At 39.4% G+C, this 23,956-nt stretch overlaps 1 protein-coding gene across 11 annotated transcripts in view; it reads right to left on the bottom strand.

The window, feature by feature from the left end:
- The window catches only part of EPHA7 (EPH receptor A7), a 205,641-nt gene extending 185,003 nt beyond the window's left edge, over positions 1–20,638 (bottom strand). For 7 of the 11 annotated variants that reach the window (XR_016281768.1, XM_089530707.1, XM_089530709.1 and 4 more), the window contains exons 1-3: positions 20,323–20,638; positions 12,638–12,702; positions 6,112–6,781 (exon numbers count right to left, since the gene is read on the bottom strand). Coding sequence is in view for 10 of the 11 variants with exons in the window: in XM_089530707.1 (XP_089386833.1) it covers positions 6,112–6,781; positions 12,638–12,702; positions 20,323–20,416 (829 nt within the window). In the remaining variant the exon portion in view is untranslated. Of the gene's footprint in view, positions 1–6,111; positions 6,782–12,637; positions 12,703–13,339; positions 13,400–14,661; positions 14,741–15,548; positions 15,609–16,998; positions 17,024–20,322 lie in introns of those variants that run through there. The other 4 variants (XM_089530712.1, XM_089530713.1, XM_089530711.1 and 1 more) reach the window with 4 other exon arrangements.
- Positions 20,639–23,956: the final 3,318 nt, after the last annotated feature.

The following is a 23,956-nucleotide window of genomic DNA, read 5'->3' as shown; positions in this document are numbered from 1 at the left end:
GCACAAGAGAGAGAAAACACTACAAGCATGTATTATTCATGCTAAAAGTGAGGAAGGAATAATTGATTTTTACACTATTGGCTTAAGTAGCAATAAATATAAATGTAGCTTCAGACCCAGATAAAGATCAAAGAGGGCACAATTTCCATGCTTTCTCAGGTAAAAAGAGAGTGTATTAGAATGTTTAAGCTAATCAATAAAAATGGACTGACACCTGGGTGAAAGCTAGTGCACCACTCCATCTTTCAACTGGCACATGAGCTTGGGAATCTTTTTCCCAACTGTGCAAATATTTGCCAGGTATCCACTCCAGTGGCTTTATTATCAGAACATCTGAAGAAGTGGATAGATATCTAAAAAATACCTCACTGTAACGTAAATTGGTTAATCTCAAAGGTCTTACTAGATTCTTTTCTCCCCCTGCATCCCATTTTTCTCCCTTTATTTCCCCCCTGCCCATCCCCCCCCCCCCCTTTTATACTGAAACAGAGTAGCATGGCTATGTCTTTGAAAACACAAGCAATAGCTACAGTGTCCTGCCTTGGGTTTTCTCTTCCCTACCTTTTCCTTTTTTTGTCCTTCTGAATGCCTGTACCCTGACATTTCTTATTTTTATCATTCATTTGACATTATTTTCAGCCTTACCAAGAAACAAGCAAACAAAAAACAGTTTCAGATTTGTATGCACAAAGCATCTAAGTATGCACATGTTCTTACCAAAACTCTTAAGAGAATGTATGTATATGAATATTTAGTTCCCAGTCCTTACTTTAAAAACACTGGAATTGGTACATACTATCTAAAGATCCTACACTTCAGCCCATGTTTAGATTATTCTCTTTTTAATCAAAATCTAGTACTTAAAACTGTGTTAGGTATAATCATGGTATGAAAAAATGCATTAGTATGCTTCAATTATTCAACATTCACAATGAATTAAAGTGCTTCATATGCACTATTCATAGTAATCCTTAAAATTATGTTACAGTCAGTATTGTGGAGAACATCACTATAATGAACAACTGACATGACTTAAATGTGTGTTTATATTTGTGAGCCTGCATGTGTGTGTGTGTTTATGTATATGTATGTGTGTGTCTAGCCTCCTACTCCATCCTAAGTAGTCTCTCCCCTATACATACACATGTATGTCTATATACGTTACTCAGTAAATGTGGGTCTGGAAATATGGTACTGCAAAAAAAAAAATAGCATCTAACACTATTTTTAAAATGATCTGGAACATCCACCAGCTCTCATTAAAACCAGTATCTAATACTAAGATGTCAAGTAGCTAAAAACAATTAGGGGCTATCACTAGTAGGTTATTTGTTGCTGTTAACTGCCCTCAAGTCTATCTCTACTCATGGTGATCCTATGGATGAAACATCTCCAAGACCCCATGTTCTCCACTGCTCTGCTTAATTCCTGCCACCCTTTAATACCCATGACTTCCTTTATAGAGTCCATCCATTTAGCACATGGTCTTCCTCTTTTCCACCTTTCCCAGGTATTTATAAATAACAGAGCAATCTTAAGTGGCACTGGGACAGAAAGTAGCTGCCACCATAACCCAGACAGCTCACACTAGGAGGGGAAAAGTAGTCTCCCAGTTTTTGTGTTTACGGTTGCTTCGGGTTTTTTAAATTTTATTTTGTTGTTGTTGCTAATTCTGTGCAATGAAGGAATAAGCGAGGAATTTGTTAAAGCAGCTGCAGAATGGAACAGATGAGGGACCTGATGGTGTCCTCCAGATGATCAAAAGGACTGTAAGTGGGAATTCAAATCTATGCATGCCTCAGTCAGGGGCACTATGTCACTGTCAGAGGTTGCTTTTCACCTAAAGGCAAACTGGGGGCATTGGATTAAGTTAAGATTCCCTAATGGCAAAGAGCTTTTCTACTGATAGGAGGCCACCTATTCCATCCTGACCACCTCCCCTCAGCAATGAATCATTTGCACTACGTAAATTCCATTGCTCTGTAGATCGCATTTTAAAATATGTTCCATATGTGTAGTTCAATACTCCAGAATGTCACATTGCACTGTACACTGTAGTGAAGAGGAATCAAAAGTAGCACATAGCCATGTGATACAAAACCACACATAACTGTCTTTTTTAATGTTTTAGGTGACTACTTTATGATGTTATGAAGCATTTGAAAAGAAGAACAGATCAGTTTTGCTTGTACTGCAAGTCTGACTCTGCAGACACAATGCCAAATTAATTTTCATATATATTTCACCCACACTGAGAAGGGCTTCTCAGCACATGAAATATTATATGTGTGTGAGCAAATGGATATTATTTTCCCTTTTTATGTAATATAGAACATATGGAATGTGGATTATATCAGCACTTCAGCCACACACACTCACAAAAACACCCCTCACTCGCTTTAACCTGAATATAGTTTTTCTAAAGAAACATACATTATATACTAGTGACAATTTAGCTAGTGCACAAGGTCTCTCTCAGGGTGTTCTGCCACAGCTAAAATAATTTACTCATTGTACAGGAGTGGAATATGAATGGAATACATATACATATTAATGGCATGCAAATGTTGCTTCATTTTATTGGATTAAATTAAAATTAAATGATAGACCAAAAAGTATACAGTAATCTGTAGACAAGAGTTTTAACTAGTATATGGATAAATGTTGCACTCTACTATTATGAGATAATTTCCTTTTTGTAGCAAAGATGTTAATGCTTTTGTGCTGAACAGGCAAATTTCTATGAGATGGTCAACTTAAATAGAGGGCCCTTGGTATTCACTGGGGTTTGTTTCCAGGACATTCCAGGGATATTAAAATCAAGTCCCATTATGTGAACAACTCAAAATGTTTGCTTTTGGATTTAAAAAACATCAAGCTGTGATTGGTTGATTTCAGAGATGCAGAACCTGTGGATGGGGAGGACCAATTGTATTACTTTATAATTGAAGTGGTTGCAGGTAATTTTTTCCCCTCACTTTGTTTTTTGATTAGTGTCACTAGCTGTGATCAGCGGCCGCTAAAATGAGTACCCAGATTGTTGGGGGCAATTAGCTTACAGTTGTAAACCTCTTAGATACTGTTAGTTCTGTATGAAACGATATATAAATAAAGCTGTTTGTTTGTGCCGGCCTCTTCCTCTCAACATTCAACTGACCTTTCCAGCCACATCCTTCTTACTCTCCCAGATCACCATGGAAAGGTGCTTTGATGGGGATCTGGCCAGGGAACAAGAACATGGCTGGAAGGAAGTCAGAAGGGAGTATCAATAGAAAGGCTCTTAACACAGCTGGCAAAGCTTCCTTTAAAGTGTATGTATATGTATGCACATGCATGTCTATACACACACAAGCAAACTTTTTAAAGAGACCTAAAGAGATATATTGAAACTGACTTTTCCAGCCACAAGATAAGCTTGTTCCCACCACAAAGTTATCAGAATTTTTCCTGTCCATTCCTATCTCCCAAGATATTTTAATTTTGCCCCTGTGCCCTTCAAATGGTTGACTTCAACACTCATCAAAGTACTATCTTAACACAACTTTGTTAGATTTGGATGTCCAAAAAAAGCTAAATCCTGAAGTCTTAACTAATATGGTGCTATCTGTGATCACATAACTCCTCCCCCCATTTTTATGAACAAGTACTGCAGAACTTTTACTTTTACAGCTGAATCCTATACATGTTTACTCATAGGTAAGTTTCACAGCATGGGATTTACCTATGAAGGGTGTTTATCACTGCAGCCTTAAAATATAAATGACACTGGGAAATATTTTGGAAGGAGAATAGGCAAATCTGAATAAAGTATGAATAAACAGTCAAGAAGGATAAGTTTATCAGTGGCTGTAATGCATGCTGATGGCAATATATTACCTCTTGTATCAGATTCAAAAAGTTTCCCAAGACCAGTCACTGGGGAACACAAGCAACAGGGTGCAGCTGTTCTCATGTTCTGCTTGTAGTCTCCCCATAGGCAGAGAGTTGGGGAAAAATGCTAGGATTGTACAGGCAATTGGACTGATCCATTGGGTAATTTTACTGAAATCAGACTTCTATTTAAATAATCAACACATCTAGCATCTAGTATTACATGCACATTTCAAGTTACAAAAAATGGCAAAAATAATCAATTTTAGGATGGGAAGGTCCTATCCTCATTCTTCATCAATGCAGTGCAATCACTGCTGATCGTGATTATCTTTAGCTCTACATACACACAGACATTGCTCCCCTCAAAGGGCCAATGAATTTATTATTGTTGTGCCAGAGTTGTCTACCTGACAACAATTAACAACAACAAAAGCACTCACACCTACTTACATATCCACAAGCAGTACCTATAAATTAAAACTGGAGATCACATAATATTTGAAAGAAGGAGACGTTTAAAATCAATTAAAGCTACAGGCTAAAGAGTCACACATCAATTTTCTTTCTGTTTAATATAATATGCTACAAAGCTTGGCAGTAACAAAACAGCCAATTGCATTAATGTCATAGTGCACATTTTCTGCCAAAGTAAGGATATCACTCTTCCAAGTCACTATATTGTTGATCATTAACAGTTTCACAGCAGACATGCTAACCAGTAGATGATAGAAAGTGACTAAAATCTTGCCTGTTAAACATCAAAGAGCTTACATTTTTAATAGGCAGCCACCTCTCTATTCTGTCTTCCACACATATGAATCATTGTGAAATACACCTGCATTTTTATACTTTTATTTTGAAAAAAATATATAATTGTGGAAAGAAGAAGTGGGAAGATACCACCTTACTGAAAACAAACAAAGAAATATATAAAGTGAAAGCCTATATCACTTCTATCATGACTATTTTCCTGGGAGTTCCTTTGGCAGCAGGCCAGACCAAGGAATGTTCTTGCAAAAGGACACAGGGACACATACAGTAGGCCCTCTCCGTTCCGGATCCCCCCACGTAAGGGAAAATCCGTCTATGCTCAAGCCCCATAGGAAATAATGGGGCACGTGCATGTGGTTTGCGTGCATGTGGCGTATGCTGGAAGCTGCATAAAATGCATCCACGTCTGGTGCGGGCACACTGTATAACTCCAAGTTAAGTTTTAATGCCTCTGTGAACTTCACTGAAATCTAAAATTAGAGCTGTTTGATGAATTCTAATTACCAGTCTTTAAATTTCTCCAGTCTTTAAACCTCTAATATTTCAGGAAAGTAACACAATATAGTATCAGTAATCATTATTTTACTACTACTACCACCATCCTCTTTGGTTATCCCCAAGGTAACTTTATAAAAATCAAAGTCAACTTTCATAATGTGAGAACAAGTACACTAGATTTATTTGAATTAGTAGCTTTCACATTACAATTGTTAACTCCTTGAGCTCTCTTGCAAAAGATCTTATTCTTTCTCTCTTCTTTCTGAGATTTGCTCAGCCCCGCAAATATCCAGTGTCAGTATCGTTTCAGCAATAAGTCTACTTCTGTAAAATTTTCAGGAAAAAAATACAATGTGGGACAACTTTTTTGATTAAAACAAATGACCCTGTTATAGAGAAAAGTGTAAAGGAAAGCAACATTTGTGCACCCTTCCACAAATTTCTGAGTATCAGCACATCCTGTGTCCTCAGTTTGCTACACCCCAAACTGCTTTTCAATTGGCTATCTTGTATGTCTTACCTTTCTGGTTTTAGACATTTATGTTTTCTGTAAATAGATTACAGACAAAGCATCAACTAATCTGCAGACAAAAGACTGTTAACAGTGTCTTCCCTAGAAGCTATGACTTTGTCAAGGATATCTTTATTTAATTACCATTAAGTAAGGAGTAGCCTCATTGGCCTGTTTCTTGTAAAATGTAAGTGTGTATCTGCATTTATTCTGCTCAAGCAACACCATTAGAAAAGGTAAACTGTACAAAGCATAGTCAGTCTAATAGGCTTTCAAAATGCAACATTCAATAGTTTATTTACATCCCTAAATGCAATTGATTTACACTAACAGAGAAATTCCCAGCTCATAGACCTTGAACTAAATAATAACAACACGATCAAGTAGAAAGGCATTTTAAAGAGAAGAGCAGGAGATATTGTAAGAAAAATAATACTTAAAGCATGTTTTCTACTTACGTTCACATGTGTCCCCTTTTTGCTGGAAACCAGCTTTGCAGATACACTTCCCAATAGGTACTAACCATTCTCCCTCTGCACTACAGTGCATTCTAGGAGAGTTCTCGGCCTCTTCTTCTGCACTGGTGACACAAGTTCCGCGGACCTCAACTAGGGAAGAGAACTCTGACCCAGTCACTGTATCTGGAAAAATAGCTAAGTTCTCAATAATGGACCAGCACTTCTTGTAGTATACTTTGACAGAAACCAAAGCAATGCAGGCACCTACATCCTGAAATGCAAGGTAGAATCCTTTTTTGGATAGAGGTCCAATTTCTCTCACCTCTGTATTAAGTTTCATTTTTCTCTCCCCAAGATCACCTTGGGTAAAGCTTTCATCAGCTGCAATTGTATCTATTTTTACATATAGGTTTTCTCTGATACTCCTGCCAGTGTCATAGTCTGTTTCATAATAATGCAAGTTGAAAGTTTCTTTACATGTTCCCAGGACTCCAGGAAGGCTATTACAATCCCTCAGAGTAAATTTTAGTTCTACAAAAATCCTTTGTGCATTGCCTTTTGCGATCCAGTTAGTCCGCAGCCAGTTATTCTGGTTAGGCTCCATGACTTGGCATACCTGGTATGTTCGTATAGGTGTGTAGTTTTCATCCAGTCCACTAATTTCTTCCCACTAAAACACAAAAAGGAGTAACTCATATTAAGCTATGATCTTTGGTCAAATATGCACATACATTATTTTTAACTTTTTAATATTTTTAAACTGTGGTGATATGGTGAGTGATGATAACGATTTAACTAGCTTTCTATGCCACCTTTCTACCAATGAATTCCTGACTCTCATACTTGTCACTTTATCTTTATATCTGTGTTACAGGTCAAGTTAAGAGAGCATAACTGGCCTAAAGCCACCCAGGGAGTTCAACGGCTCAGTGGCGATTTGGACCTGGATCGTCCAAGTGGTAGCCTAACAACACCAAACTGAATCAGGCCAATCTGACCCAAACCACAGTAAGCTCAACAGGTTTAAATGGAAAGACACTATATCACTGAGGCAAAGATTAAGCTCCAACTTAGACATCCCTTCAGGAACAGGCCTTATCTCTTTGCCACAGCCCCATCTTCAATATGGGAACAAAAATACTGTCCTATTTTTAAAATTTTCTTAAGGATTGAAAGATAACATTTCTGATACACTTTCCATTAAACCCAGCTCTATACTGATTCACTTCCACTCCTGTTTAATGATTAACCTACATATTTTAAAAGTCTGCCACTTATTCCACAGAATGCAAGTTACATCCTAACAGTTAAACCAGAATAAATAAATAAAATAAACTCTACATGTTTGACATGTGCAAATCTACCATTTCTGTTCCTCAAATACAACAGGAAGTCAGTCATTTTAGAAGCCCTGGTACATGTACGAAAGCTCCCTACACAAATCCCTGGAACCCAGCCATAGTCTCTATATTCTAATTTGTGAGAAAGGCACAAATCTGTAAACAGAGAAATTACAAGCAAATAAATGGGACTATTCTGTAACTAATAGAATGCTTTCTGGGTGAGTTTTTCCCACTTCACCAGAAATAAACAGGAATTTTCAGAATGTGAACAAGAAATATGCCTTTGAAATGAAATCTACAAGCTAGGGCTGGGATACTGGAGTTCCTTGCAGCCATCTGCCAATAGAGAAGCACTCAATATGGGCCATGGAGAGGTTTTGCCTAAAGGGAAAAAACAAAACCTGGGGATTCCTTGCTTTGCTGAAGTTTTGTATCATACAGAGTACACTCCTCCCTTCACATTCTCTGGGATTGGGGGCACAGGACCCCTGTGAATGTGGGAAAACCACAAATAAGAGAAACATTATGTTTTTACCTGAGAGAACACCTCTCTAGGAATGTCTAGGTCCTTGAATGTAATTAAAACACGCAGAAACTATTATTTTTATCCCCAATAACTGAGCAGTATGTTTTACTTAAAATAAAAAGCCACAAATATAATATTTCTGATTTAACTTTTTAGTCACCTATTATCATGTTTGTTCTCATTTACAAGCAAAGGGTCTAAATTCCTGACTCACTTGGAAGAAAAACACAGTATGTCTGTGAATTATGGTTTCCACTTCTTGAACAGAATCATTTTGAGGATTAGCATGGCAGTGAGATATGGGAAAATTACTTTAATCAATGTGTTTAGTAGTTCTTTGGGTGTAAACGAACAAGATAAATTTACACATTTCATGTGAGATAGGTCAATGTGACAGGCAACTTATCCAGAACAGACTTACTAGTTTATGCTTTGATCCCAAAATTATGAGACATTATCAAAAATAATTATCCCTGATGATTCATCACATTATGATATTACTTGATATAATCAAAATGAGAGGTCATTCTGCTGATAGCATTTCTAAAAAATGTTGGATTTCCATTTTGGTAAGTAGGGTTTGGGTTTGGCTACTCTTTAAACTATTGCTTTCAAGAGCCAAACTGTCATTTAGCAAATGAAACTGTCATTTCACAATAGATCAGCTCATGAAATCAAAAAGCCAGCGTATACACTGCCTATCAACATCATAACATAAATTAAATGTTTGGAAACGAGCAACAAAAACATAAAAGTGTGATTTTTTAAAGCTGACACTATGAATATTGCAAATAACACATATACAGGTAGTTAAGTCCTATAGCATCACTGACATTAGCAATGGCTAAAACAAAACAGGTTCTACTTTAAGCAGGTTTTTTAAATGCCTTCAGGTTCTGGTCAGGAGTTACCAATATCTCTTTATTTAAATAGCATTTAACTATAGTTATTGGTAGCAAAAAAAGTAGAATTTGTATCCGTAGACAGACTGGGTTCAGTAAGGGAGCATTTGATCCCCCAATCTGCTCTTGATATCTTGACCATGATTAATGGACTGGCAAGCATAATTGTTTCTAAGGGCTGAAGTAGATGGCCCAGAAGGAGCGGCCTCTAGCTGCTGCTGCACCAATTGTGCCAGGACTGTGGCAACTGGAAATCCCACTCACTTAGTGGGCTGCCGTCACAATCGCAAATGAGCCACCAGCAAGAGCAGATTAAATTCATTCCATTTGCCAGCGACTTCAAAGCATCTTAGTCAGCCTCAGAGGGGCTTCCAGCCACTTTGCGGGTAATGTGTCATCTAAACGCCACACCCCTGAAGCATCTGGAAGCCACGCTATCTGGTCCATCTGTTTTGGGCCTAAGAAACATATTATGCTATTCAAAAAAGTAGATGTATTGGAATAGCGGTTTAGTACACATGTGCATAACAACTGAACAAATAATGCTAGCAACATTTTGTGTAATGAAGATACAATGAATTGTGCATCTACTTGCACAATCATTTGTGTAAAGTAATTGTTTCGACATTTGTACAAGGACAAAACTAGGCTTCCACAAAGAGTGGAAGGACACATGGCCACTACTAGATACAACCCTGTATCTACAACAATCCTTTGTAGTTGTTTCACTATTATTGATTCAGCTGTTTCACTATCAATTACTCATGGAAAGTAAATACTAAAAGAACAACTGGCTTACTATGCTGAAAGCCATAGCACATAATAGTTCACAAGCCTATTTGACAGCAAATGAGATAATTTTAGTGTTGGTCAACTGCTCTAAGTAAAATAGACATTGATAAACTGATGCTAGGACTTATTACCACAAAATATATTATGGCTGTAAATGGTGAAATGCACAGAGGTTGTAAACATTAAAAATGCATTTTAAAGTACTGCAGTATTTATGTTACAATATGCATGATACGGCATATTTGCTTAATGAAACACACTGTTTCCTTAGTGAACTGAACAAATTGCCAATTGAAATGTAACATTACCTTTTTTTAAGGAAAACGTGTGAAGATCTATTATACAAAATCAGGTCACTGGTCTACTAGCACAGTGTTGTCTAATGTCTTTCCTAATCTTGCTGAGATCTTTTCAACTGGACATAGTAAAAACAGATTCTGGTACCCGATACACAAAGTATATGTTCACCCACTGAGCAATGATCTTATTCCCTTACAAATCTAATACTTCCTGCTTTCTCAACCCACATATATAATATAGTATGGTATGATAAAATACAATACCAGAACCTAAATCCTTATTAGCATCATATAGAGCCATCGATGTGGAATATATACTAAAGCAGATCAAAATGAAACTCAGTGACATTAAAGTGATTCCACTTCCTTGTCTTCTCTTCAATTTAAGATTTCTCCTACAAAATTGATTGGAATCAATGGAATTAAATCTAAGTACAACTTGACTGGCTTGTAGAACCAGTCTGAATAACATGGGATGTCATCATCACCTTGCAAAAGGGATATTATGTCTTAAGAGATTAAAATACTCTCAGACATTTCCATAAGAAATGTCAAACAAGTTTAGTCTATGCAAGGTTTGTGTACATACTGAATTTCATCTTTGGTTTGACTAACTGTTACATTTATTGTAACGTATTTGCAAGATGGATCTAATCCATCAGGAGCTGCTACCTGTCTGTAGCATAAATCTGTAGCATAATCAACTAGATCTCCTTAATGTCTTATGTATTGATATTAATAAATATAAAATATTCATAAAATATTTTGTTGTCATCGTCGTGTTCCTTCAAGTTGTTTTTGATATATGGAGACCCTAAGGTGAACCTATTACTGAGTTTTCTTTGCACGTTTTTCCAGAGAGGATTTGCTGTTGCCTTTCTCTGAGACTGAGAGAGTGTGATTTGCCCAAGGTCAAACAGTGGGTTTACATGGCTCAGCCAGGACTCAAATGCTGGTCTCTAGAATCCCAGTTCAATGCTCAAACCAATGCACCACACTAGCTCTCATTATATTATATAAAAATGCCTTTATTCTCAAAAGTGTAGTAGGTGTTTTAGGGGAGTGGATGAACATAAATAGCATTTATGCCTGATAAAGTGGCATTTCAAAGGTCTCAGTAAGAGCATCTCTAAACTAACTCTGTTTTTTCCTAAACCTCTCTGGAACATTTTTTTCTTTTCTTTTAATCAAGGATCGTGTGTGTGCGTGTGTGTATCTCAAATACCACATTGTTAAAGAAGAAATTACTCATTTGATAGATGATACCAGTCATGTTTATAGAAGTCTTAGATGCAATAGCCTTCTTTAAAATAATCAACTATTTAAGTTTACCACTGTAAGGTTATGGAACTGGCTGCAATCCAAGCATTTTCTTCCCATTGTTCATAAGCAATAAATTTTTCCACATTCTATAATAAATAGGCATGCCTTTATTATCTCGTTTCTGGTCTACTACAAATCGTTCTTTCTAGCACTCTTTTTAAAAGGCTACCATCAATGAAAAATGTTAATAGCTAAGTTATTGCACAATTTAACTATTTAGATCACATTACATACAATTTGAAAGACTTCAGACTTGCTTCCACCCTGTGCTTGGATTGATTTTATGATCTTACTTTTGAATGAGACACTTTCAGGTTTTCATTCTTCTTATTTACAGGATTTGTTACACTTATCCCCACTCAGAGTTCAAGCTCTTGTGATTCCAGATTTCTTTATAAGCTTTGGATTAAGGGTCTGACTGTGCAAACCATTATTCATAGCCATTCAAGGAAACTACCTGTGTGAGTAGGAATTACTCTAAAAGATGGAGCAACCGCGTCCTCAAACTCTGTGATGGCAAAAATCTCATTTAAATTAGCAGAATTTCAGGGAGATAATTTAAGAGGATATTATACTTATCTGATTTCAGTGTTTAGACCCACTATGTAATTTAACTTCAGGAGTGTATGAACAATTCTTTGTAATTACAGTCTGTCGTTTCATACTATTAATTGTAAAAAGATATGTGATGGGCATTCCTCCCATGTCCAGATTAAAAACTGAAAGCATAAAACTGAATGGATTCTAAGCCTGAAAAATAGTGAACAGATAATATAATAAAATAATGTATGATTTTAATATAAAAATGCTCAGGATACGTTTGTTAAGAAGAATGAAAATAAGTATGTGAACTGCTGCTTGGGTGACAATGAATTGTATACTCAGATTCACCAGATTTATACATTTCAAATGGCCCAAATATTTATTTTATTTTCTCTCTGGCCTGCAAGATGGTAAGTTTCAGATGTTATGGAAACACTTAAATACTTGGTGTATATATAACAAAATTGTGTTAAAATGTTTCAAAATCATGTAGTCAAAGTCCATATTCCAAAATAGCTATATAAAATATAGTGATGAAATAACTACAGTGTATAATGCACTAATGTAAGAATTAAGCCATTTCATTGTTTTATATTAAAATACAGAGCCTATGAATTCAACACTAAGAATAGTGCTTATGTCAATGAAGAGTTTTTCCTTGTATGAACTATGCTAATTTATACACCAAAGATTTTGCAAACAAATGTTTGTTAAAATTTGCTGGTGAAAATCTGGGAAAATGTAATATTATTATTATGGGGTTTAATTTATCTCACTTGATTTTTATAGTATACTTACTCCATTGGGAGGAGAAGAAATCCATTCCAACTCTGTCTGCTGTGCTTTGGAATCCAACAATATTACTAAAAAGAGGGAGAAAAACATCTTGTGTTAAACTGCTTTAAAGACAAAAGAGCTTCATAATGAAACTACACATGAAAATGCATTCAATTATTTTTTTCATCTAAACTTAAATTCAAAAAGGCAGTTCATGAGCATCGTGAACTGTAAGCAATCATTTTCAAGTAGACCTTACTCTATTATTAAGTAACAGAATGGGGAAGTGGCAGGAACTTAAGTTTGCTATTGATTTATTATAGATTATTATAGTTTATTATAGATATACAGAGGTACAGATATGTTATCTAAGATATAATTTGATATTATAATGACTTTTTAAATATAAAATATTCATTCATGATAATTTCATATTTAATATAAATGCAATCATTTTAAAACTCAGACACACACATAGATAAAAGTAACCTACAGTACTATGCTATATACTAGAGGGAATGTGAAAAACAGTAACACAGTAATATTCATGTTCATACCTAAAATAAAGCACTATATGCAAAATAAGATTACATAAAACTAAATATTGAATTAGCATTATTGAATTAGCATATTCTCACTATCAAGTAGAATACATGCATACATATTAGCCTGACATAATTACACCCATATCAATCAAGTATTAAAATAACTATGTGTACATACTACCAGGTTATGGCTTTTAAAATGTTTAAATTATATTTCACAGATGTTAAATTCAATGGGAATTTTTTTTTACCACTTCAGCAAATTGTAACATATAGTCTTCTTATTTTAGCTGAAAAACCGATAAGAAATTACAATTATTGGAGTAAATTATCTAGTTATTAGCAGCAGTCTATTCTGACTCTTACTTCAATACGCAATCACAGAAAACACAAAGGGATAGCAATATATATTTCTGACATTTTGCTGAATAAGAATAGCATTAAATATAGTTGTAAAACTCTGCTGGCACATTATGTACATAATATTATAATACCTCTTTTACTATTAGTCAACGGAAGCATGTCAATTACATAATTAGTTAAGCATTATTTCAGACAAGACTTTTTTCTAGCCACCAATAAAATCTTGGAATTTTATTTACTGAGATCTTTTTAGACAACCCTATGATCCTATGATCTGCTAATATGTCATATTTTAACAAAAGAAAAACTTTCAGTGTTAAGACATTTAAAGCAATGGAATACACAGCTTCTAGTTCTCAAAATGTCTGTTTAAAAGTAAATTCCATTAAAATTCCTTCAGAATAATCCATGATAGTAATCTCAGACGTATTAATGTAGTCTTAAGTAGCATTTTAAACATATCCATTCACACTTGGAGGACTACAAGGTCATACCTTCCTTCAATAGTAAAAAAATCTCAGAATTTCCTTCAGATGTTGTCTAATATATTACAGCTCTGTAACTGTTACTTAATTTCTATGTAATCAACTAAAGAGCCCAATTGCCCTTGTATGTACATTTTAAAGCCCCACGGTTGAGACTTATCCTTACTCCCAAAGGGAAAATAAAATATTGCAGTCCTGGCCTGAAAATATAGTTTAAAATGGGGGGAGAGGGTTGTCCCCTACTATCATCTTGTGTCTTCTCACTTGAAAAGTTCATACTCTACTCAAACTTTAAATAGTTTCACATTTCATTTAATTATTTAATTAATTAGTCCATGCATCCAAGGGACTTCAGCTAATCATGCATCTAACTAGGAGTTGATAGATGCTATGTGCTAGATTACTAATTAAAGACCACACTGATAAGCTTAGCTAAAAAAAGCCATAATGCATGTTTAACTTATACATGTCTATATCAATGCATCCACCACTTAAGAGCAGGTGTAATTCTCTAATTGGCCTAAACATGTCCAGTGGTACGTACTCAAACATGGTATCCTATATAGTAAATAAAATTATAGTGAAAGGGGCAACTGTGTGTACGTGCGCAAAATATAGCTTTGAATGTTACTAGTTATAAAACTCTTCTTACCATGCTTAGCCTTGAACAAAACCCAAAAATTAGTGGAACAAAAAACTGACTTTCAGAGGTGCTGATGGACCCCTTTATTCACAAATGACCACTTCTGCTATACGGTCTAAATAGGGGCTCCCAAATACATACACTTTTCAATGAAAAAAAGTTTATACAATCATCCAGCCTACATTAAACCAAATCAATGTCAGCAGAAAATGAAAGGAGTTTTAGAACCTGTTGGGGCAGCGAGGGCTGTAATAAAATTTGTAGGGCACATATTGGTCAGTCTCAGCTCTCTTGCAAAAAACAATGAACCTACTGGTCAACATCTGAACAATACAAGGCACAACTGAACTTTTCTGCCTTTCAAAGCTTGTGGCACTATTTAAAACTAGTAGCAGCTAGTCCTTGAAAGATTCTCAAGGAACTGTTGCCCAACACAACCTTTGTTGTTTGTCCTGTAAAGCTTGCATGACAAGGAAAATACCCAACAAAAACTGAGAAAAACTTCTGAGATAGTTTTTTGTGGGTTTTCTGGGCTATGTGGCCGTTTTCTGGAAGAATTTATTCCTGATGTTTCTCCTGCATCTATGGCTGGCATCTTTGAGAGATATTGTGACCTACAAAGTGTGCTCATTGATTTTAAATGGCTGTTCAACTTATTTTTTTGCCCCAGATGCACACATTTGTTTTTCTTCTACTGCTCCTGTTCAGCTTGGAGCTCTGAGACCCGACTGACTCAAACCAAATGGGGAGCAATAGCATCTGCTCTGGCTCATACATGCGCCAATCTTATGCAGTCAGCCCTGCCATTAGTAATGGAGACAAACAAAACAGAAAGTGTGCCCGCCTTAGAGTGATGCACCACAGAGCTGTCTCTGTAGTAGTCTTAGCAAGATTACCTCCACAGAATTTGCAAGTGGTAAGTGTGCAACTTTGCACATGGGCAGCAGCACTCTATTACTACAGGTTGAGTCTCCCTCATCCAAAATGCTTGGGACCAGTGATATGTTGGATATTTATTTATTTGCTATTCTGGAATGGCTGTATTTGCATATGCATACATAATGAAATATCATGGAAACAGGTTGTTGCCTCTGAGTTGTTTCTGACCTACCACAGAGTTTTCTTGGCAGGTTCCATCAGAGGGGTTTAACATTGTCTTCCCCAAGGCTGAGAGAGTGTGACTTTATAAAGGCCTCCCAGTGGGTTTCCAACAGTGAGTGGGGATTGGGACCCGACTCTAAACAAAAAAAAGTCATTTATGCTTCATAGCCACCTTATTACACACAGCCTGAATGCAATTTTATGCATTATTTTATGCATAACATTGGGCAGGAAAGCAAGTTCCTGTTTCAGCCTCAACTGTGGTCAACTTTAGATGTGCAATAGTGTGTGGATCCACACACACATTGAACCATTAGAAAGCAAAGCCACCCATGAAAAAAGTTTGGGGCTTTTGGGGAATGTTTTGGATTTCCAGATAAGGGAGACGCAACCTGTATATCGCTAACACTAAGGCCCCAACCCCAGCAGTTCAAAAACAAGCTAAAGGACAAAGCCTTGCACAGGGAACAAAGGAAGACTTTCAGACACATAGCTATAGTTTCCCTTCCACAGGGAAGGGAGACATGAAGTTTTCGGGACTTGGTGCATTCCTTTCCTCCTAACCAGAGAGAATAGGAAAAGGCAAGAGGCTCCTTTCCTTAGTTGACTTTCTTTTTCTGACCCACACCTAGGAGCAACAGGAAGGGTCTGGCAGGGCAGGAGTGGGGAGAGACAGCGGCATCCCACTTCCAAGCAAGACACCCCAGAGAAGCCTCCTGCCACCCTTCTAGGATGCCTCAACTAATATTTTGAGTGTCTGAAGAAAGAGTTTCCCGGGCTTCTCTTTGGTATTCCAGTTGTCCTGACACCCTCCACAGCCTTCCAGAAGAGACTCTGCAAGTCACACAGGGCTCTGTGTGTGTGTGTATGTGTACCCACACATTAGTGAACATCTAAAGTTGACCCACACATTACTGCACAGTTCTGAAGAAACTGAGGAAGTCGCACAGGGCTTCTGCGTGCGTCTGTGTCAACTCACACATTACTGCACATCTAAACCTGACCCCACATTTTACATGGGACTGAAGAGACTCTAGAAATCACACAAAGCTGTGTGTCGACCCACACATTACTGTGCATCTAAAGTCTACCCCACACATTTTGCAGTTCTGAAGAGACTCTAGAAGTCACAAGGGCCCTCTGTGTGTGTTTGTGTGTGTTGCCTTTAGTAAGGCATAGGTCCTTTGTTTAAATTAGGGAACTATCTATTCCTGAGGAGACCCAAACCCTCAGTAGCTTTCCTACCTCACAACCTGATTCTCCTCTCGAAGGTCAGTTGGATGCCTGAAAGACACTTCAGATGTGCTCCTCCCCCCCCCCCCCATCCACACACATTTTCCTTTGGCTCCACTTTCAAACCCATATCAAAGTAATATGGCATTTTCACTCTATTTTTTAATACAACCTCACTTTTCTTCATGCACTCCCAGACAGATGTGGGCAAGGAAACAAAAACTATCCCTGAATGGCTCCTGTGGGGCAAGAGGAGCAAAGGAGCTTCTCCAAAAAGTCGGAAACTTTTTCCAATCTCACTTCTGGGAAAGGGGGTCTGAGATCTGAGGCCAAGGTTTCCTCTACTACACAAACATACACACAAACACACTCCTTTCTTTGCTCTTCCCTCAATTCAACCACAAAACGGACCCACACATTGCTGCCTGGTTCCAAAGAGACTCTGAAAGTCACACAAGCCTCCCTGGCTTTGGAGCATCTCTTTCTCTCACATTCACCCACTACATAAACACATCATATGTGTGTCTGTGTACGTACACACACACACACACACACACACAGGAAAGCCACAGCTGGCTTTTGCATCCCAGACCTCTCCTCCACTCCTGCAGTGTTTGCCTGGCTACCTTTTCCTCCTTCCACCACCTTCCATTTCAGCCTTTCAGATAAAGTTTTCATGGGGTAGAAAAAGGGGCCATTGATTCCAAAACTACCCACACAAACACACACCTCACAGCAACTCCTCCTTCACCTGTTTTTGGAAAGAAGGGATATTTTAATGTAAAGAGAGAGAGCGCACTTCCTTTGCCATCAGTTCCGACTACAAGCTCAGAAAGGCATTTTACCTCATGCTGCCAATACCTCAGAAAGAAAAGACCCTACATATCTATGTATCTATGAGTGTGTGTGTCTATATGTGTATATGTACCCCCACACACATATAATACACACACACACATATGTGTGTGTGTCTGGTCTTGGAAGCAAAGCAGTGTCAGCCCTGGCTAGTACTTGGAGGGGAGACTGCCAAGGAACCCCCAGGTGGTGTATTTCAGAAGCAAAACCACCTCTGAGTCTTCCTTGCCTAAGATTCAAATTCATACATTGACAGGCAACTTGAAGGCATACATAAACTAATACATCACACACACATACATATACACCCACATACATATATACATACATACATATAGATGATGGGGACATTTGTTGATGCTGAAATAATTCCTTCTCCTTTCCCTCTAATATAAATATACATATTTATGTGTGTATGTATTTGTTCAATTCTACAGAGGCTTCTTTGCTGGCTTTGGGGGCAACCTGATACACACACACACACACATTTCCCCCCTGAATGACAAGAGCTCCCCCCCCCCCAAATACTCATCTAAGATTCATTAACACACACACACAAAGACATACACACATTATAGGAAACAGTTCAACAGAAGCTTCTGTTTCCGGCTTTGGGAGCAGTATGTAGTTTTCTTGAATGAAGTGTGTGTGTGTGTGTGTGTGTGTGTGTGTATGTGTATGGATCGCAGATTGATGGGTATTTTTGGGGGGAGCCCCTCTTACTATTCAGGGAATGTATGGGTGTGTATGTATCTGTGTGTGTGTGTGTGTATCTATATCTATATCTATCAGGTTGCCCCCAAAGCCAGAAAGAGAAGCCTCTGTTGAACCATTTCCTATAATGTATGTGTGTTAGAGAGATTGAGTCTGTGTGTGTCTGTGTGAGAGTGTTAATGAATCTTAGATTGATGGGTATTTTTTTGGGGGGGGACTCCTCTTGCCACTGAAATGCCAATGAAATGTTAACTCCCTTCTATATAGAGTAAGCCTACTATTATTATTATATACACAGGGGGATGAGTGGGAATGCATATTCTGCTGCATAGATGTATGCGCACACTGTATATTCACTCCACACTGATGGTCCATCTCTGCCTTGGCCAAAGAGGAGTTGGGCTCCTCAGGAGAAGTGCCACCAAAGGCACAAGTGGACTTCTGCTTCAGGAGTGTTTTGAAGCTGTTTTGAGGGGACAGGGAGGACTTAAGGAGACCCTCAGCCCAAGCCTCTCAGGGATGAGGAGGAAGAACAGGAGGATGGATGCCTTCTCCTCAACCTCCTAAAGTCCACCTCAGGCTTGGAAGAGAAAGGTTACCTGCTTCTCTTTCCGCCATCCCAATAATAATAATAATAATAATAATAAAAAATTAGTTAATACATCTCTGGTCAAATCAGCAGCACAAAGATCCATTTTTGAGGCTCACACTAAGGACAATGTTTTAAGTTGCTTCCCAGGGACTCTACCAAAATACCCCGTTTTATTATTTTATCCAGGATTGCAACTGCATGCAACCCCTCTTAGCTCCCCCCCAAAAGTGTCTTCCCCCCCAAAAAAAATTGCAACTGCAAAGACTACATGCACACACAAAACACACAATGCACAACACACAGCACAAGAACACACACACAACACAGGAGGGGAAGCATCCCAAAGCTTTGCATCACTTGCAAAAAGCCCCCTAAGCCCTTCCTCGCCTTCCCAGGCACTCATCCCTCCTCATTTCATCGTAAGGAATGAGTTTCCATGGGAAGTCAACGGAGGCAATAAACCCTTTCTAAAGCTGGAGGTGCCGGTGCTTCCCTCTTTTTGCTTTTTAGCCCTGTCTCTGCTGGGTTGGAAGGGGAAAAGGGGTTGCATGCAGCTGCACCCCTGAAGACAGACAAGGTTTAAAATAAAAAGGGAAAGAGGGGCTGCATGCAGTTGAAATTTGGGGGGAACAGGCACTTTTTTGGGGGGGATAAAGAGGGGTTGCATGGAGTTGCAATCTGGAATTGCACGGTTTAAAATACAAAAAGAGGGGCTGCATGCAGTTACAATTTGGGGGGATGCACTTTTTGGGGGGGCAGGGGTTGAATGCAGTTGCAACCCTGAATAGACATGGTTTATAATAATAATAATAAAGGAAAGAGGGGTTACAATTTGGGGGAAAGAGACACTGGGGGAGAGAGGTTGCATGCAGTTGCAACCCTGAATAAAGACATAGTTTAAAATACCAAAAAAAAGGGGAAAGGGTTGTTATCTGGGGGGGGGGGGGGGGAACCAAGTTCTTTTTAAAGAACAGATTGCATGCAGTTGCAACCTACAAAAAAGGGGGGGCTTAAACAAATAAAGAGAGGGGTCGCATGCAGCAGCATAAAGTCACCAAAATAGAAATAAGAATAAAGCTCTTTGGGAGAGAGAAAGGCTTAGCTAAACTTTTCTCTTTTTCCTTTGGTGGTGGCGGTGTTCTTTTTAAAGCATGCATCCTCCTCTCCCTGCTTACCTTCTTTCGCAGCCTGTGCCTCCCCCGTGTGTGCAAAGCGAAGCAGCCAGACGCCACAGAAAATAATCCAAGGGAGCCTACTTTGCAAAACCATGGTGCATGAGCTGGAAGGGTGTTTAAACACAGCTTAAGTATATGTATATATATATATATATATATATGTATGTATGTATGTATATATAGATAGATAGCTGCAAGGAGAAAAAGTGCTGCTGCTAATGCTGCTGCTGCTGCTGCCACTTCCAGGGCTCCTTGCCTTCGCAGCGTTCCTTCTGCTCCTTTCCCCTTTGCTTTCCCTTCTTCTGCATTTGCTGCCTGCAAGTCTCCGACTGCAGACCGGGCGCTCGCGCCACACTCCAATCATATCAATAGGCGCGCGGGAGGAGGGAGGGAGGGAGGGAGGGAGGGAGGAGGAGAAAGGGGGCGTGGCCAACGCTTCGGAGCCTCAGCCCGTCCTTCAAGAGGATTGGCAGGCCGGGACCAGCCTATAAGAGGAAGCCTGATCTCAAGATTCGAAGGCGGCGGTGAATGATCGATCGTTCTTGGAGACGGAGGCGGGGCTTAGAGGCTTTGTGGCCAATGAGAGGCCGGCGGTGTCAGGTTGCCCGTTGGTGCTGGCTGGATTTTAGGGGTTCACCGTTCTTTTGAAGGAGGGAGGCGAGGGAGGAAGTCGCGGAGGGAGAGGCTCCGCGCTGTGGGTTAAAAAGTGGCACTTGTTGTTGTTATTGTGTGCCTTCGAGTCGATTCCGATTTATGACGACCCTAAGGCGAACCTATCATGGGGGTTTCTTGCCAAAATTTGCCCAGGGGAGGTTTGCCATTGCTATACTCTGAGGCTGAGGGAGTGTTACTTGCCCAAGGTCACCCCAGTGGGTTTCCATGGCTGAGCTGGCATGACTCACTCGAAAATACATTATTATGATTGTTATTATTATTGTATTTATTTATTTATATCTTGCCCTTCTCCCAAGGCTGGGACTCAGGGTGGCTTACAACATTAAAAAAACAGTTAAAAACACAAAAATTAATATATTAAAATAGAATTAAGTTACCACAACAATAATTAAAACAGATTCAATACTGAAATCCAAGCAGGATATAAATACTCTAAATAAATAGGAACACTCATGCTGCCAGCCCCTTTATTTCAGCTACAAGATCCCTCTGCAGACTGACTTGCCCAAGGTTACCCATGGGTTTCTATGGCTCTATGACTGGGCTGGGATTTGAACCCTGGTCTCCAGAACTGTAGTTCAATGCTCAAACCACTACACTATGCTGGCTACATCACTACACCACTAGAAACCCTGCTCTCTTGAGTCTTTGGAGTTTATCACACGGGAGGAATTTCTCTTAATTTCAAATGAAAAGAAAGGGGCCAGAACACATTCACGTGAATTAGCTAGTTCAGCGAATTTACGTGAATTCGAATTGTGTTCGAACTGACTTCCCATTGCCCGAAAATAGCTTGCCATTGCTCGTAATTGCATGTGGTAGTCTATCACACAGGCGGGGTACATACCGCCACTTTGCGGCGCTCTGCCGCCGCCGCCAGTAGATCCGCGGGGGAGCCGGAGCCTTCACACGGCCCAACTCCTGCGCGGACCGAAAAAGAAGCTCCAAAATGGAGCTTCTTTTTTCGTCGCGTTTGCGACGTAGCGAGGCGCCAGGGGCGCGCTCGCTACGTCACAAGCGGCGCGACGCGTACGGACGCTCAGCGTCCGATACGCAAAGATGGCGGCGCCCATGTGGAAGGGGCGCCGCCATCTTGTACGTATTCTATACGTACTAGGGTTAGGGGGGTGCGGAAGCACCGCCCCTTCCTAACCCTAGTACGTATAGAAGACGTACTAAATGGCGGTATGTATCCCGCCACAGTAACATTAAACGCCATGATTGCGTTCGGATTGCCATTGGATTATACTTCCAATTTCCCTTGTCTGATAACTTCCCTAGTCCAGCGCTGAAACGACTAAACGTATCTAGAGGTAGCAGCGTTGGCCGTATAGCAAAGCACAGTATTATCCAAAACCTACGAAACACTGATACCTTTATGGGGCCAACCAAACTGCACGAAACACATGTTGCAAGCTTTTGAAGCTCCACTGGCTTCTCCCATCAGGCAAAGGTGTTAAAAATCTATAAAGAAAGGCGAACAAATCGACAACGTTAGTCATAGCCCTGCATTTGGTTGAGATGTTGTGGTTGCCGTCCTCAGTTCAGATGATAATGGATATTCACGCAGGTGGACCCCATCCTCCTGGCCATGGGAACTTCAGTCCGGGAAATAAACTTTAAATTTCCATTGTTGCTGTTGTTGTTGTGTGGCTTCACATGGCTTCTGATTTATGGCAATGCCAAGGCACACCTTTCCTGCGGTTTTCTTGGCAAATTTCTTCACAGGGGGTTTGCTATGGCCATCCTCTGGGGCTGAGAGGAAACCCAGTGGGTTTACATGGCCAAGCTGGGATTAACAAGACAAAAAGCTACTACCTTTGCGATCCAGTTTGAATCTTTTGTGAGGCTACAAGCCCCTTTATTAGGAAGAGAACCATTACTGAACTTTTATTCTGGAAGTGAGGCAGTTAGCCAGAGTAAACAACAGCAAACACCACCTCTCCTCCCTTGCCTTTTCTTGGAAGAAAGGGAAGCCACCTCACCCCAGCCTGGAGGCATCCTGAAATGCCCATAAATATTGCTGGCAGTGCTATTTCACTGGGAGGGAGAGTATTATTCCCACTGCAAGCCAGAGGAGCCAGGATCTGTTCCTACCTCTCTATTGCTCATGTTTTCTGGGCTCCTCTGAAAGGGGTGAGCAAAAGAGGGTGAGCCCAACAACCTATGTGCAAAGATATCCTGTAACACCTTTACATGCAAAGGGATCTTGTAACCAAGGTCCAAAATCCAGTTTGAAACCCCGTTAACTGCCCTGGCTCAATGCTAGGAAATTCTGGGAGCTGTAGTTTGTTGTGGATTATTTTTCTACAGTGTGTTTTGGCCCTAAACCAAGCCAGCAACATCTGCTGCTTGGTCTTCTTTCCTTTTGAGTGGGACACTGAGGCAACCTAGTCATGGGAAAAGTAATCTCTTTATTCCCTTTCAGTGTTCCTGTGTTGCTTTGGATGATGCAGGGAGTCAAGAAAGATGAGCCCACTTCATACCAGTGTGGGTGAAGATGGAGTGGCAGCAATTCCAAGGAGATGCTCTGTTCCTTGTTGTCCTTTCACTTCTGCATTGTGTTTCTGGGCCTAGTACTGTCCTTACCATTTTGACATCCAAAGAGAGAAGTGTCCAGAGGAGGGTGACCAAAATGTTGAAGGGTCTAGAAACCATGCCTGATGAGGAAAGACTTAGGGAGCAGGGGATGTTTAGCCTGGAGAAGAGACGGTTAAGGGGTGATATGATAGCCCTCTTTAAGTATTTGATGGGGTGTCACACTGAGAAAGGAGCAAGCTTGTTTTCTGCTGCTCCAGAGACTAGAACACAGAACAATGGATGCAAGCTACAGGAAAATAGATTCCACCTCAATATTAGGAGGAACTTCCTGACAGTGAGGGCTGTTCGACAGTGGAACACACTCCCTCAGAGGGTGATGGAGTCTCCTTCCTTGGAGGTCTTTAAGCAGAGGCTGGTT

This window comes from Sceloporus occidentalis, unplaced genomic scaffold, assembly GCF_023333645.1.
Source record: "Sceloporus occidentalis isolate IW3139 unplaced genomic scaffold, rSceOcc1.0.p SCAF_6, whole genome shotgun sequence".
Classification (NCBI taxonomy): Eukaryota; Metazoa; Chordata; class Lepidosauria; order Squamata; family Phrynosomatidae; genus Sceloporus; species Sceloporus occidentalis.
Note: the sequence above shows the minus strand (reverse complement) of the source record. Positions and strands in the feature narration are given on the sequence as shown.